At 43.1% G+C, this 14,216-nt stretch overlaps 1 protein-coding gene across 3 annotated transcripts in view; it reads left to right on the top strand.

Moving 5' to 3' along the window:
- Positions 1-14,216, top strand: part of ltbp1 (latent transforming growth factor beta binding protein 1) — a 416,523-nt gene that overhangs the window by 365,243 nt on the left and 37,064 nt on the right. For all 3 annotated transcript variants that reach the window (XM_059985624.1, XM_059985626.1, XM_059985625.1), the window contains one exon: positions 2,817-2,975. In XM_059985624.1, coding sequence (XP_059841607.1) covers positions 2,817-2,975 — 159 coding nt within the window. The remainder of the gene's footprint in view (positions 1-2,816; positions 2,976-14,216) is intronic.

Below are 14,216 nucleotides of genomic sequence, written 5' to 3'. Positions count from 1 at the left end.
GGTGATGAATTTAGTCAAGAAGGAAAAGGAAAAGTATGTAAAGCTTAAGAAGCAAGGGTCAAACAGAGCCCTTGAGGATTACAAAGAAGGAAGAAAAGAAATAAAGAAGGGAATTAGGAAAGCCTTGAGGGGCCATGAAAAGTCCTTAGTAATTAGGTTTAAAGAGAATCCCAAGGCATTGTATACACACATCATGAGCAAGAGGATAACTAAGAAGATGATAGGACAACCTAAGGATTACGAGGGAAACATTTTCTTGGATGTGGAGGATGTGGGTGAGGCTCTTAATATGTACCTTACAGCAGTGTTGACCAAGGAGAAGGGCCTGTGTTGAGCTTATTAATATGCTCGGGCACCTTGAGGTAAAAGTAGGTGATGGTGAAGGGCATCAATAAGTCCCCAGGGCCTTATGGGATATAGCCAATTTATTGAGAGAGACAAGAGAAGTGATTGCTGAAGCCTTGACCAATATCTAGCTTCAGTCGAGGGCCCAGAGGACTGATGAGTAGCTAATGTTGTTCCATTATTCAAGAAGGGGATCAGGGATAATATTGGAAACTATAGACCAGTGAATCTCACGTCAGTGGTAGGAAAATTACTGGAGAGAGTTTTTAGAGGTAGGATTTCTGAGCATTTGTAAAACCATAGTCTAATCAGGTAGGATGTGCAGGGCAAGTTGTGTCTTTCTAACTTGTGGGAATTTTTTAACGAGATGCCAAGGGTGATTGATGAAGGAAGAGCTGTAGATGTTGTGTACATGGATTTTAGTAAGGAGTTTCACAAAGTCTCTCATGTGAGGGTCATTCAGAAGATTAAGGTAGATGGGATCCATGGTGAATTGGCAGTTTGGATTCAGAACTGGCTTGCCCATGGAAGACAGAGGGTAGCGGTTGAAGGAACTTACTCTAGTTGGAGGTTAGTGGTGTTCCACAGGGATGTGTGCTGGGGCCTCTGCTGTTTATGTTGTATATAAATGATCAAGAGGAAAATGTAAATAGCTGGGTTAGTAAGTTTGCAGATGATATGAAGATTGGTTGTTGTGTGGATAGTGGAAAAGACTGGTAATGAATACAATGGGATATAGATCATTTGTAGACACGACAGAGAAATGTCAGATGGAGTTTAACCCGGCCAAATGTGAGATGTTGCACCTTGGTAGGTCAAATGTAAAGAAACAATACACTGTTAAAAGCAAGATCCTTAACAGTGTTGATGTACAGAGGGATCTTGGGGACCAACTTCATCGCTCCCTGAAAATGGCTACACAGGTGGTTAAAATGGCATATGCTTGCCCATATTAGTCGAGTCATTGAATTCAAAGGTCAAAAAGTTACTGTGTGTTGCAGTTTTATACTACTAGTTATGCTACATCTGGAATATTGAATACAGTTATTATTGAATTCCTTATTATAGGAAGAATGTTGAGGGTTTGGGGAGGGTGCAGGAGTGGTTTACCAGGGTGTTGCCTGGATTAGAGGGCAAGAGGTTGGCCAAACTTTGGGTTGTTTTATCTGGAGTGGCGGAGGCTGGGGAAAGATCTGATAGAGATTTATAAGAGGCAAAGATAGAGTAGACAGACAATATCTTTTTCCATGGGTTGAAATGTCTAATATCAGAGTGCGTGCCCTTAAGGTGAGAAGGGCTAATTTCAAAGGAGGGGAAAGATTTTTACACACAGAGTGGAGGGTGGATAGAGTGTACTGTCTAGGGTAGTGGTTAGAGGCAGAAACATTAGAGACTTTTAAGGGACGCTTAGGTAGGCAGATCAATGCAAGGAAAATAGAAGGATGTGGACATTTTGTAGGCAGATTAGATTTTAGCCACTTGATTACTAATTTAATTGGTTTGGCACATTGTTGGTGGAAGGTGCTGTTCCAGTCCTGTACTGGTCTGTGGTCCAAGTTCCCTTATGTACTGGTGTTCGTTCTACTGGCAGACCTCACAATGAGATGTAGGAATAATCAGGATCTGACTCCTGAGTGCATCTGCTGAGGAGAAAGTCAGGCACCGCCTGAGTTGAAAAGACATGGGCTAACAGCAGCTGTACAAGCACTCGGTGCCCTGATGTCTAAGTTCCTTTCAAAGTCCTGTTTGCTTTTCTGGACTCGTTTGCTGGCTTATGGATGAACTACTTCCCAAGTGGGTGAAAATATTTTGTCTTCCGCAGCTGGAGAGATCAGCATTCGGTTACTTCTGTGGAGACCAGAGAGAGTTAAAACACATGCAAAAACTTGTTTAGTTCCTCTTCACACAAACATGTTATGGTTTGAGTACCTTGCGGGTGGTTTCTAACACACTTAACGCTCCCTCCTAAAAGTAAAATCCAATCAGTCACCAGCCAATAATATGAATGCAGATTAAATTAAATGATGGGATAGATAGAGGGAAGCTCTTTCCTCCTTTGGAGATCCATATCTAAAAGGGTATAGCCTTGAAGTCATAGCTGAGATATTCAGGAATGATGCCAAGAGATAGAGGGTAATGAAAAGTGAAATTACATTTCTCCCAGGAAAAGCTCATTGGTAAGTACAAAAGTGCAAATGGACATTGCAACATCGTTGCTGGCAAGGGGCATGGAAAATGGAGGGTAGAATGAGTTATGTAGCAGCTGAGCCAAGATCTAATTGAACAAGCTCAGGGGGAGGCGGTCTGGATGACTTAATTCTGTTCCTAGTAACAAGAATTACGGAAACGATGAGGCATGTGTGTGTGTATCCACACAGCAGTGAAAATAGATTTTGTATGTCTTCCTCAGATGGTGATGCTGGAGACGTTTTCTAAACTCTGTCCCTCCTTCCTCAATTTTATTCTTCCAGTACAACAGAGTGAAGAGGACATATGCTGGCAGGTGGTGAACAGTCAATTTGTGTGTGGCTCGCCTCTGGTGGAACGAAGGACTACCTACACGGAGTGCTGCTGTTTATACGGTGAAGCGTGGGGTATGGATTGTGCCTTTTGCCCCATGAGGGACTCAGGTGAGGAATAATCACCTGGATCTGCGCAAGATTACTCTGAGGACCGAGTGTACTGTGTGGGAGGCATGAGCATCTGGGTAATGAGTGATGTCAGGTAGTGTTGATTGTTCAAACCACTTTGGTCCCTCACACTTTCTCCTAACTTCGGGATCACCTGTAAGGGCCACAGCTACGTCTGCCTTTACATTGGCTACGTGGAACTATACATGTTCCAAATCTTCCGTGGTACTGTTCCCCAACTCTTCCTGTGCTACATTAGTGCTGCTTCATGCCTCCATGCTGTACTCATCAATTTCATCAACTTTGACCCTAACTTCCACCCTGCCCACTTACTCCATTTCTGTCATCTCCCTCCCCTGTTGACCTCTGTGTCCATCTCTGGAGACAAACTGCCTATGGACATCTTCTGATGGACACCTACTGATCTCCAAGGCTATCTTGACTATACCTCTTCCCACCCTGCCTTCTGTAAAAATGCTATTCCCTTTTCTCAGTTCCTTTGTGCTGCATATGTTTCCCGGACATTTGAGAAGAGCATCTCCTTCAAATAACGGACTTCCCTTACTCCACCATTGATGCTGCCCTCACCCCCATTTCCTGGATATTCCCACTCACCCTATCTTCACACAGCTTTAACAGGGATAGAATTCCTCTTGTCTTCTTGTCCTCACCTACCCCTACAAGATCCTCCTCATCCAACACATCATTCACCCCAACTTCTGCCATCTTCAATGGGATCCTACCACCAAATACATCTTTCAAGGGTTCAAAGGTACAATTTAATGTACAATATACATCCTGAAATGCTTTTTTCTTAACAACCATCCACAAAAACAGAGGAGTGCCCCAAAGAATGAATGACAACTAAATGGTAGAACCCCAAAGTCCACCCCCAGCCCCCCACCTCCCATGTGTAAGTGGCAGCGAGCAACAATCCCCCTCCCCCCACCAGCAAAAAAAAGCAAGCACCGGCACCGCCTCTGAGCACCCAAGCGTGAGCGAAGCAACAGCAAAGACACAGACTTGCAGTTACCCCAAAGACTTTGCGTTTCACCTGGTATTCGACATACCCCAGGTTCTCTCTCTCCCTAATAAAGGAGGAAGAGGTGTCTCCATTCCCCCCCCCTTCCTCCTCCACTTGCTTTCCACTAGGATTGCTCTCTCCTTGATTCCTTTATCCATTTATCCTTCTTCACTTAGCTCCCTCCTGGCATGTATCCCTGCGAGTGGAAGAAGGGCGACCCCTGCCCATTCACCTCCTTCCTTACCCCCATTCAGGGCTGCATTCAGTTCTTCCAGGTGAGCCAACACTTCACCTGTGAACCTGTGGGGTTGTCTACTGTATCCGGTACTCCCGATGCGTCCTCTTCTACGTAAGCTGGGAGTCCACTTTGATGTGCACCTTTGCTCCATCAGCAGAAAGCATAATTTCTTGGTGGCCAACCATTTTAATCCCTGTCCCCATTTCTGTTCTGACATGTCAGTTCTCGTCTGCCATAATGAGGCCTCTCTCCGTCTGGAGAAGCAACATCTTATATTCCATCTCTGTAGGCTCCAACCTGATGTTGTGAACATTGATTTCTCTAACTGCTCTCTTTTACCCTCCCACCCCACGCCCCTTTCCCTCTTCTTCTATTCCCCATTCTTACCTTTTCTCCTCATCTGCCCGCCACCTCCCCCGGTGCCCCTCCTACTCATTCTCCCATGGTCCGCTCTGCTCTCCTATCAGATTCCTCCTTCTCCAGTCCTTTGCCTTTTTCACTTGGCACCTCCCAGGTTCTTACTTCATTCCCCCTCCCCCAGCCACCTGGCTTCACCTCTCACCTTCCAGCTTGTGCTTCTTCCCCTTCCCCCACTTTTTTATTCCTGCCTCTTCCTCCTTCCTTTCCAGCCCCGAAGAAGAGTCTTGGACCCAAACCTTCATTTCCATAGCCTGGCCTGCTGAAGTCCCTCCAGTATTTTGTGTGTTTTTCTGGATTTCCAGAATCTGCAGAATGGCTTGTGTTTGTTCCTGACTAACAATGTTGTGTTTGTGAAGTTTGCACTTTCTTCCATGGAATTCCCCGGGTGCTCTGGTTACCTCCTATACACCAAAGGTAAGTATTGGCTGGTTGTGGTTACTGTTCGTAAAGAGTTAATGAGCTTGTGAGAGAGGATAAATGGCTGGGAAACAAGCAGGCAAATGAGATTGATGAGATTGCTCTTGGAGCTGGCAAGAAGTTGCTGATCAGCCCTGGCAGGGTTTGCAGGCTATTACCTCTGAGAAGGCAAAGTCTAACGTTATGAATAGCTGTGATGCTTCACTCCATGATAACCTTGGGGCCACTTATGCACACCTTGAAAAGGAGAATAAAACAACACGTGTGTGAAACCCTGCAGTTTCTGGTGACCCTTCAATGTTTGTCTCAGAGGCTAATGCCAGAACATCTTGCAAGAGCATCCAGCCCCAATGTGTATACCTTGTAGGGAGCTGAAAATGTGCCAGTCAACTGGCAGGATCTTTCAAGGACATCTTCAGTTTCTCACTGCTGCAGTCAGATGCTCCCAGCTGCTTCAAAAGGATGACATTCACACCCGTGTCCCAGAAGAGCCAGCTGAGCTGCCTCAATGACTGTCTCCCAGATGCACTCAGCTCTATTGTGATGAAGTGCTTTGAGAGGTTGGTTATGGCCAGAATCAACTCCTTCTTAAGCAAGAACCTGGACCTGCTGCAATCTGCCTTTCGTCGCAATAGGTCTACAGCTGATTCAATTTCATTGGCTCTCCACTTGGCCTTGGACCAATTGGACAGTTGCAACATTTACGTCAGACTTTTGTTTATAGCTCAGCATTCAACTCCATCATAGCTTCAGTACGATTCAACATGCTCCAAAACCTGGGCCTCTGTACCTCCCTCTACAACTGGATCCTTGACTTCTTCATCAGGAGACCTCAGTCACGGCAGATCAGAAAAAACATCTTCTCCTCGCTGACAGTCAACATGGGCACGTCTTAAGGATGCATGCGTAGCCCACTGCTGTACCTCTACACCCACGACTGTTTGGATAGGCACAGCTCAAATGCCATCTATGAATTTGCTGATGACACAACTATTGTTGGCAGAATTTCAAATAGTGACGAGGAGGTGTACAGCAGAGAGAGAAGATCAGCGGGTTGTGTGGTGTCAGAATAACAACCCAACCTGGCACTCAACATCAGTAAGACCAAGGAATTGATTGTGGACTTCGGGAAGAGAAAATTGGGGAACACACTCCAGTCCTCAGTGATGGATCAACAGTGAAAAGGGTGAGCAGTTTGAAATTCTTGGGTGTCAACGTCTCTGAATATCTGTCCTGGGCCCAGCATATTGATCCATTTGTAAAGGAGGCATGACAACAACTATGTTTCATCAGGAGTTTGAGGAGTCTCACCAAAGACTCTAGCAATTTTCTACAGATATACTTTGGAGAACATTCTAACTGGTTGTATCACCAACTGGTGCGGAGGGGCCACTGGACAGGATGAGAAAAAGCTGCAGTAAGTTGTAAACTCTGCCAGATTCATCAAGGGTACTAGCCTCCCCAGAATCAAGGACATCTTCAAAAGGCAATGCCTCAGAAAAGTGGCATCCATCATCAAGGGCTCACATCACCCTGGACATGCCCTCTTCTCACCACTATTATCAAGGAGGGGGTATAGGAGCCTGTAAACACACACTCAACATTTCAGGAACAGCTTCTTCCCCTTCATCAGTGTTCTGAATGGATAATAAATCCATGTACACAACCTTTCTATTTGTTCCCACTCCTTTTGAACTACTTATTTAGTTTAATTTATATATATATATTCAATCACCGATACTGTAAATTACAATAAAAGAAAAAAATATATATATATTGCACAAACTGCCATGATAGCATTGCAGTTAGTGTGATGCTATTACAGCTCGGAGCATTGGAGTTTGTAGTTCCTCCGTTACGAGTCTCTTCATGTCCTCCCTGTGGAATGCATTTTTTTTCCAAGTCCTCTGGTTTCCTCCCACGGTCCAAAGTTGTATTGGGTAGATTAACTAGTTATTGTCAATAGTCCTCTGATTAGGATTGGATTAAATCACGGTTATCTGGGGTTGCTGGGTAGCGTGACTTGAAGGGCCTCTTCCGCACTGTATCTCTAAAATATTTCTTTTAAATTATGTTCTTATAAAGTATTGCACTGTATTGCTGCCACAAAAACAAAAGATTTCATGACATGTGCCTGTGATATTAAACCTGATGCAAGTAATGTGGGGGAAGATATTCTGGGCTGAAGGTTATTACTTAATAAATCTAAAGGAAGGTGACATTCTTTTCTTCGAACAAAAGCTAGCCAGACAGTCCATTTTCTTTAAAGTGATATTGACTGAGGGATTGGCTCTTATTTTTCTTTTAAAGCTTGATGAAGTCACTTCTGCGACCATTTGCAAATCTAGTGGCAACACTTATTAAAGAGTTTAGTTAGAATTTGCACTGAACCAATGGCTATGACCTTTGCATTTGTAACTTGTGGAAAGTTTCTGTACTATCCACGGACAACGGTGTAATTCCAGCAGGAATTTCATTGAAGTTGAAAAAACAATCAGTTTGTTCACATCACCTGCCATGAACATTAGGGGTACACACGTTCATAGTACATTCACTACTGGCATCATGACTGACTTGGAAACAAGACTGCTAATCCTGTTTTGAGGTTTCAGTGGTAATTGGAACCTTCCTAAAAACCATCCCCATATCCTCATTCACTCTTAACTGTCCAGCTTCAGAGCTACGACTATACTAGTTAATTCTGATTTGTTGACTGAATTGTCTACACTAGCAATCAATTCATTCTCCTTAATTCTTTAAATTAATTCAGTCTTTCGGTCTCGCAAGGTCACTCTGCACTACAACAAGGTGACACCATTACAATCTCGGGTCAGCGGAGAGGTGTCGCCAGCTTGGGAATGGTTTGACATCCCATATAATTCACAGCCAACAGAACTGAGACCCTCTAGGGCTAGCCGAAGAGTCCCATATTCTGCATACCAGTTTTCCAGCAAGTCTAGGAAATGATGGAAGTCGATTATGCCTCCCCTCTGCAGCCTTTTCCCTTTACTGAATATTTCCTGTTCTGCAAAATCCTTCCCTGTGTCCCTGTGATTGAAGTTGTTCTAAGATTCAGTCTGTATATAAAAGTCTTAACTTAAAAATAGCACTGACAAGCAATGCACACTCTGATCTGTGTAGTGAGCAGTTCTAAGTACTGGTTTTGAGCCTGATAAAGATGTAACATGTGTAAATTTATTTAGTATTGTAATATCAACGTGCAGTACTTCTGACTTGACCCAGACATGAAACCACAGGTCTGGTCTCTTTATTAAACTGAACCACAGGATTTGATTGTATTCAAGTCACAGATTTTCAAATGTAATGGTACCATTACCAGATTTACTGCTGCCACCTACTGGTAGTATGATCATAGAACATGGACCAGTGCAACATTGCACAGTGCAGAGCCTTCAATCCATGATGTTGTGCCAACCTGTTAACCTACTCCAAGATCAGTCAAGATCAAAGCACCTTGCAATTGTGCAACACAGAAACAAGCTCTTCAGCATAACCCTTCATGCCAACCTTGGTGCCTAACTATGCTAATCCTAGATAGATGATTAAACTAGAGAACTTTAACCTTTATTTGCCCAGATTTGATCTCTAATCCCTTTTGTCCTTTCCCATCCAAGTATCTGTCCAAAGGCCTTAAAGGTAATTGTATATCTGTCTCGGTTACTTTCTTTGGCAGTTCGTTCATATAAACAACCCCCTGTTCGGAATGTTGTTTGCATAATCTGTGTGTGTTTTCTTTTCCTTTTGTCTGCACATCGGGTGTTGGTCTTTATTTTATTTTACTTTACAGTAATTGGATTCTTTCGGGTTTCTTGCTTTGTGGCTGCCTGTAAGCAAACAAATCTCAAGGTGTGTAATTTATACATTCTTTGATAATAAATGTACTTTGAAACTTTGAAACATGCCAAACCAGCCCCTCAGATCTCCTTTAAACTTCTCTCACCTTAAATCTACCAGATTTATGCTCCCCTACCCCAGCAAAAAGAGGCTGGCTATCCACCAATGCCACTCATAATTTTATAATCCCCTAAAAGGTCAGCCCTAAGCCTCTTACGACCCAGTAAGAATAAATCTCATCATCATTATGTGCTGTGTCTTATGATGTGGTCAATCATTGTCTTATGACCGTGATTGTTCTCGGCAAATTTTTCTGCAGAAGTGGTTTGCCATTGCCTTCTTCTGGGCAGTCTCCTTAGAAGACAGGTGACCCCAGTCATTATCAATACTCTTCAGAGATTGTCTGCCTGGAGTCAGTGGTCGCATCACCAGGACTTGTGATATGTTACCAGCTGTTCATACGACCATCCACTTAAGTCTTCCTATAGCTTCACGTGACTCTAATCTGGGGATCTAAACAGGTGTTACACTTTGCCCAAGGGTGACCTATAGGCTAGAGGCGGGAAGGAGCACCTTACACCTCCTTTGGTAGAGACGTATCTCCACCCTATCACCCAAGAGAATAATGTCTCCTTACAAGTAAAGTCCTTCATTCCAGGTATCAGGCAGTTGATTCTCTTCTGTATTCCTTTTAACCTATTTCTTGTGGTACGGTGACCTGATCTGTACAAAATACCCCAAGTGCAGCCTGGCCAATCTTTTTCATGTGACATACCAACTCCAACTCCTGGTATAATCTGATATTACTGTGTAATCCAAATACTGTAGTATTTTCTTTTTACCTGTAGACTTTCCATAACTGCAAATCAAATCACTGGCCTTTTGCCTTAACAGTAGTAAATGTTTTGTTTTAAATCAGCTGTTCCTCACTTTGCTCCCAGGTGCTTTAGAGTTGAGAGGAAAAGATCAGGCAGCACGTAGATGCAAGTCCTTCCCTTCCTGCAACTGAAAATTCTTAATGTCGTTCGGGTTCTTGGGTTACTTGCGGTTATTCACCTGCTGTGTTGGCAGTGCTCCTGTGTGACCACAGACAGCAGGATATCTGGCAGTGAAGTCAGGGTTTTAAGCATATAGTCTGCATAATGGGGACTGACAAACATAGAGGCCACTAGTTAGTCACAAAGCAGAAAATAGCAACCACTATCCTCACACTTCCGTCTCCTTTCAGATTTGTATTCAGGTACCTCTTGCACTTGCTAAGCCACAATAATGATACACAATCTGAAATGCTTCTTATCATTTTTCCTAATCTCCTGCTTATGCCTCCATAAGGCCTTCCTTAATGGGGTGCAAAGAAAAGCACAGGCAGGGCTTTCTCAGTAGTGGAACTGACTACAAAATTTGCAGATACCTACATGCTTTAAAATGTTCTGTACAATTAAATTCCTTCTTCGAGTTCTTAAGAAGATATCGATGTACAGTCTTAAAATACCTTTAAAGTCCTGCTGAAGGGTCTCAGCCCAAAACGTAGGCTGTACTCTTTCTCATAGATGCTGCCCGGCCTGCTGAGTTCCTCCAGCGTTTTGTGTGTGTTGCTTGGATTTCCAGCATCTGCAGATTTTCTCTTGTTTGTGATTGGCTTTTAAAGAGTTGAGTTTGAAAGCAACAAAGCTAACGTAGTTGCTGCCTTACTGCCCCAGCAACCCTGGTTTGATCCTGACCTTTGGTGCAGTTTGTGTGGTTTTGCTGTGACTGAGTGGATTATCCATTGATGCTTCCTCCAATACACGCTGTCTGGGAGGTTAATTGGCTGCTATAGAATGCCTGTGCTGTTTATGCCAGTGGCTGAATCCAAGGAGCGCTAAAAGAAAGGTGGGGGAATAATCAGAGAATAGGATTGCTACATGTGCTGGCATGAATTAGATGGGCTGAACAATTCTTATTTTACAAGCAGGAATGAGAAATTGCCATTAGAAACCTGAGATTTGTGAAATATAGATTATAGTGAATTAGCATGATATTTTTAAAAAAATTGTTGACTTTAATCAGTAAAAAAATTAGACTAAAGATAAGGTGGATACTGTTTCTTCCTGATGTCATTAGCTTGCAGGGGAGATGTAAAGGGCAGAAATAATTCAGCTCCCTTGTCATATCCATCATGAAAGACCATAAAGTATCGCAATCACAAAACTTAAATTGTTCGTTAAATATCCCAAGTGGTCCTTGTATTATCTGAGCAGAAGCTCCATTCAGTTCCATCTGCTCTCTTGGTCTCTCCAGGAATGGGGGCTAAGTTTAACTTTCACCTGACTGGAAGGATTGTGGTACTGCATAATAATTGTGACTCAGGGAAGCTGATGCTGTGGTAACAAGAATAGTAGCGTTGTACCACGGGGATAGTACCGTAATATGAGGGTGCTGGTGCAACATAAGATGGGTAGTGTTCTAAAATGGAGAGTGATATCCTAAACAGGGAGAGCATTGTATTGTAGGGAGGAAAATGTCATGATGTAAGCAGGTAATGTTCAGACATGGAGAGGTAGCTTGGTTGTACAAGAGATCTTGTTCAGATATGGGATGGGCAGGTTTCGGATATGAAGAGCATGGTGTTGTAATGCAGGGAGGGTTGCGTTTTAATACAAGGGAGGGCAGTGTTCTCTTTTGATGGGGGTAGCAATTAATTACCGAGTCACTGTTACGAAGTTCAAAGTATAAAAGGGGATAGCAAAAGCTTTTTTAGCTATGTGAAGAGAAAGAAGATAGTTAAGAACAATGTTGGCCCCTTGAAGAATGAATTGGGAGAAATTGTTATGGGAAACAGGGAAATGGCAACAGAATTTAATGTGTACTTTAGATCTGTCTTCACCAGGGAGGACACAAGCAATCTCCCAGATGTATGGATAGGCCAGGGTCGTAAGGTATCAGAGGAATTGAGACAGATTGACATTAGGAAAGAAACTGTGATGAGTAGACTGGTAGGACTGAAGGCTAATAAATCCCCGGGTCCAGATGGTCTGCATCTGAGGGTTCTAAAAGAGGTGGCTCAGGAAATTGCGGATGCATTGGTAATCATTTTCCAATGTTCCTTAGATTCAGGATCAGTTCCTGAAGATTGGAGAGTGGCTAATGTTATCCCACTTATCAAGAAGGGAGGGAAGGAGAAAACGGAGAACTATCGCCCTGTTAGCCTAACGTCAGTCGTGGGGAAGATGCTTGAGTCCATTATTAAGGACGAAATAGTGGCACATCTTGATGGGAGAAATAGGATTAGGCCGAGCCAGCATGGATTTACCAAGGGCAAATCATGCTTGACTAATCTGTTGGAGTTTTTTGAGGGTGTAACAAGGATGTTAGATGAGGGTAAGCCAGTGGATGTTGTGTACCTAGATTTTCAGAAGGCATTCGATAAGGTGCCACATAGGAGATTGGTGAGTAAAATCAGAGCTCATGGCATTGGGGGCAGGGTTTCAACATGGATAGAAAACTGGTTGGCAGATAGAAAGCAAAGGGTAGCAGTGAATGGGTGTTTCTCGGACTGGCTGGAGGTGACTAGTGGGGTACCACAGGGCTCTGTATTGGGACCACAGCTCTTTACGATTTATGTCAACGATTTAGATGAGGGCATTGAAAACTATATCAGCAAGTTTGCTGATGATACTAAACTGGGTGGCAGTGTGACATGCGAAGAGGACGTTAGGAGAATACAGGGAGACTTGGATAGGCTGGGTGAGTGGGCAGATACTTGGCAGATGTCATTCAATGTGAATAAATGTGAAGTTATCTACTTTGGAAGCAGGAACAAGAGGGCAGAGTATTGTCTGAACGGTGTAGAGTCAGGTAAGGGAGAAATGCAAAGAGACCTAGGAGTACTAGTTCATCAGTCAATGAAGGTGAATGAGCAAGTGCAACAGGCAGTGAAGAGGGCAAATGGAATGTTGGCCTTTAGTACAAGGGGAATTGAGTACAAGAGCAAGGATGTCCTTTTGCATTTGTACAGGGCCCTGGTGAGACCACACCTGGAATATTGTGTACAGTTTTGGTCTCCAGGTTTAAGGAAGGACATTCTGGCAATTGAGGAAGTGCAGTGTAGATTCACTAGGTTGATTCCTGGGATGGCAGGGCTGTCTTACGCAGAGAGATTGGAGAGATTGGGCTTGTACACGCTGGAATTGAGGAGATTGAGAGGGGATCTGATTGAAACGTTTAAGATAATTAAAGGATTTGATAGGATTGAGGCAGGAAATATGTTCCAGATGTTGGGAGAGTCCAGTACCAGAGGGCATGGATTGAGAATAAGAGGTCAGTTATTTAAAACAGAATTGAGAAAAAACTTCTTCTCCCAGAGAGTTGTGGAGGTGTGGAATGCACTGCCTCGGAAGATGGTGGAGGCCAATTCTCTGGATGCTTTCAAGAAGGAGCTAGATAGATATCTGATGGATAGGGGAATCAAGGGATATGGGGACAAGGCAGGGACTGGGTATTGATAGTGAATGATCAACCATGATCTCAGAATGGCGGTGCAGACTCGAGGGGCCGAATGGTCTACTTCTGCATCTATTGTCTATTGTCTATAAACTTATTATCACAGTATGTATATGTCCACGATATACTACACTGAGATTCATCTTCTTGTGGGCATGCTCAATAAATCCAATAACCATAATAGAATCAATGAAAGACCACACCAACAGGGCGGACTGCGGTTTGCAAAAGACAACAAACTCTGCAAATACAAAAAGAAAGAAAAAAAAGAAATAATAATAGTAATGAATTTGTAAAAACAGTAAAAGATTTGATTATTTAAATTTAGTAATAAATTTAAACTCGATCAGCTAAACAATAATAGGATTAAGCATGAAAACTTAATTGCTTATTGTTACAAGAATTCCTTTGGCTCTCTGACATCTGCAGATATCTGCTGTCCTTACCTGATCGAGTTTATATATGACTCAGGACCTGCGTTTATGTTGTTGGCTCAAACTGCCTCACATGTCTCATATTGCACCAGACTATCAAAATCTTCCCCAGCTTTTCAGGGATAGTTAGGACATGGATATCAAATGCTGAAACTTGCCCTTGACACAAAGGGAAAGCAAAAAATAAATGTGATCAAGTTATATGTGCTTTAATGTCACTTGTCCAATGTACCTTCTTCTCACATCTTTGCAGATGGTTTTCAGATCTGCTTTCAAAAAGACTTGGTGCAGAATTTTGCAGAAAGCCTACTCTCCAGTTAGTTGTTTTTGTAATTTTCAAGTTTGCTTTCAGAAAATGTAAATATTGCTAC

This window comes from Hypanus sabinus, chromosome 12, assembly GCF_030144855.1.
Source record: "Hypanus sabinus isolate sHypSab1 chromosome 12, sHypSab1.hap1, whole genome shotgun sequence".
In the NCBI taxonomy this organism is placed as follows: domain Eukaryota; kingdom Metazoa; phylum Chordata; class Chondrichthyes; order Myliobatiformes; family Dasyatidae; genus Hypanus; species Hypanus sabinus.
The sequence above is the reverse complement of the archived record's forward strand: the minus strand, read 5'-3'. Positions and strand labels throughout refer to the sequence as shown.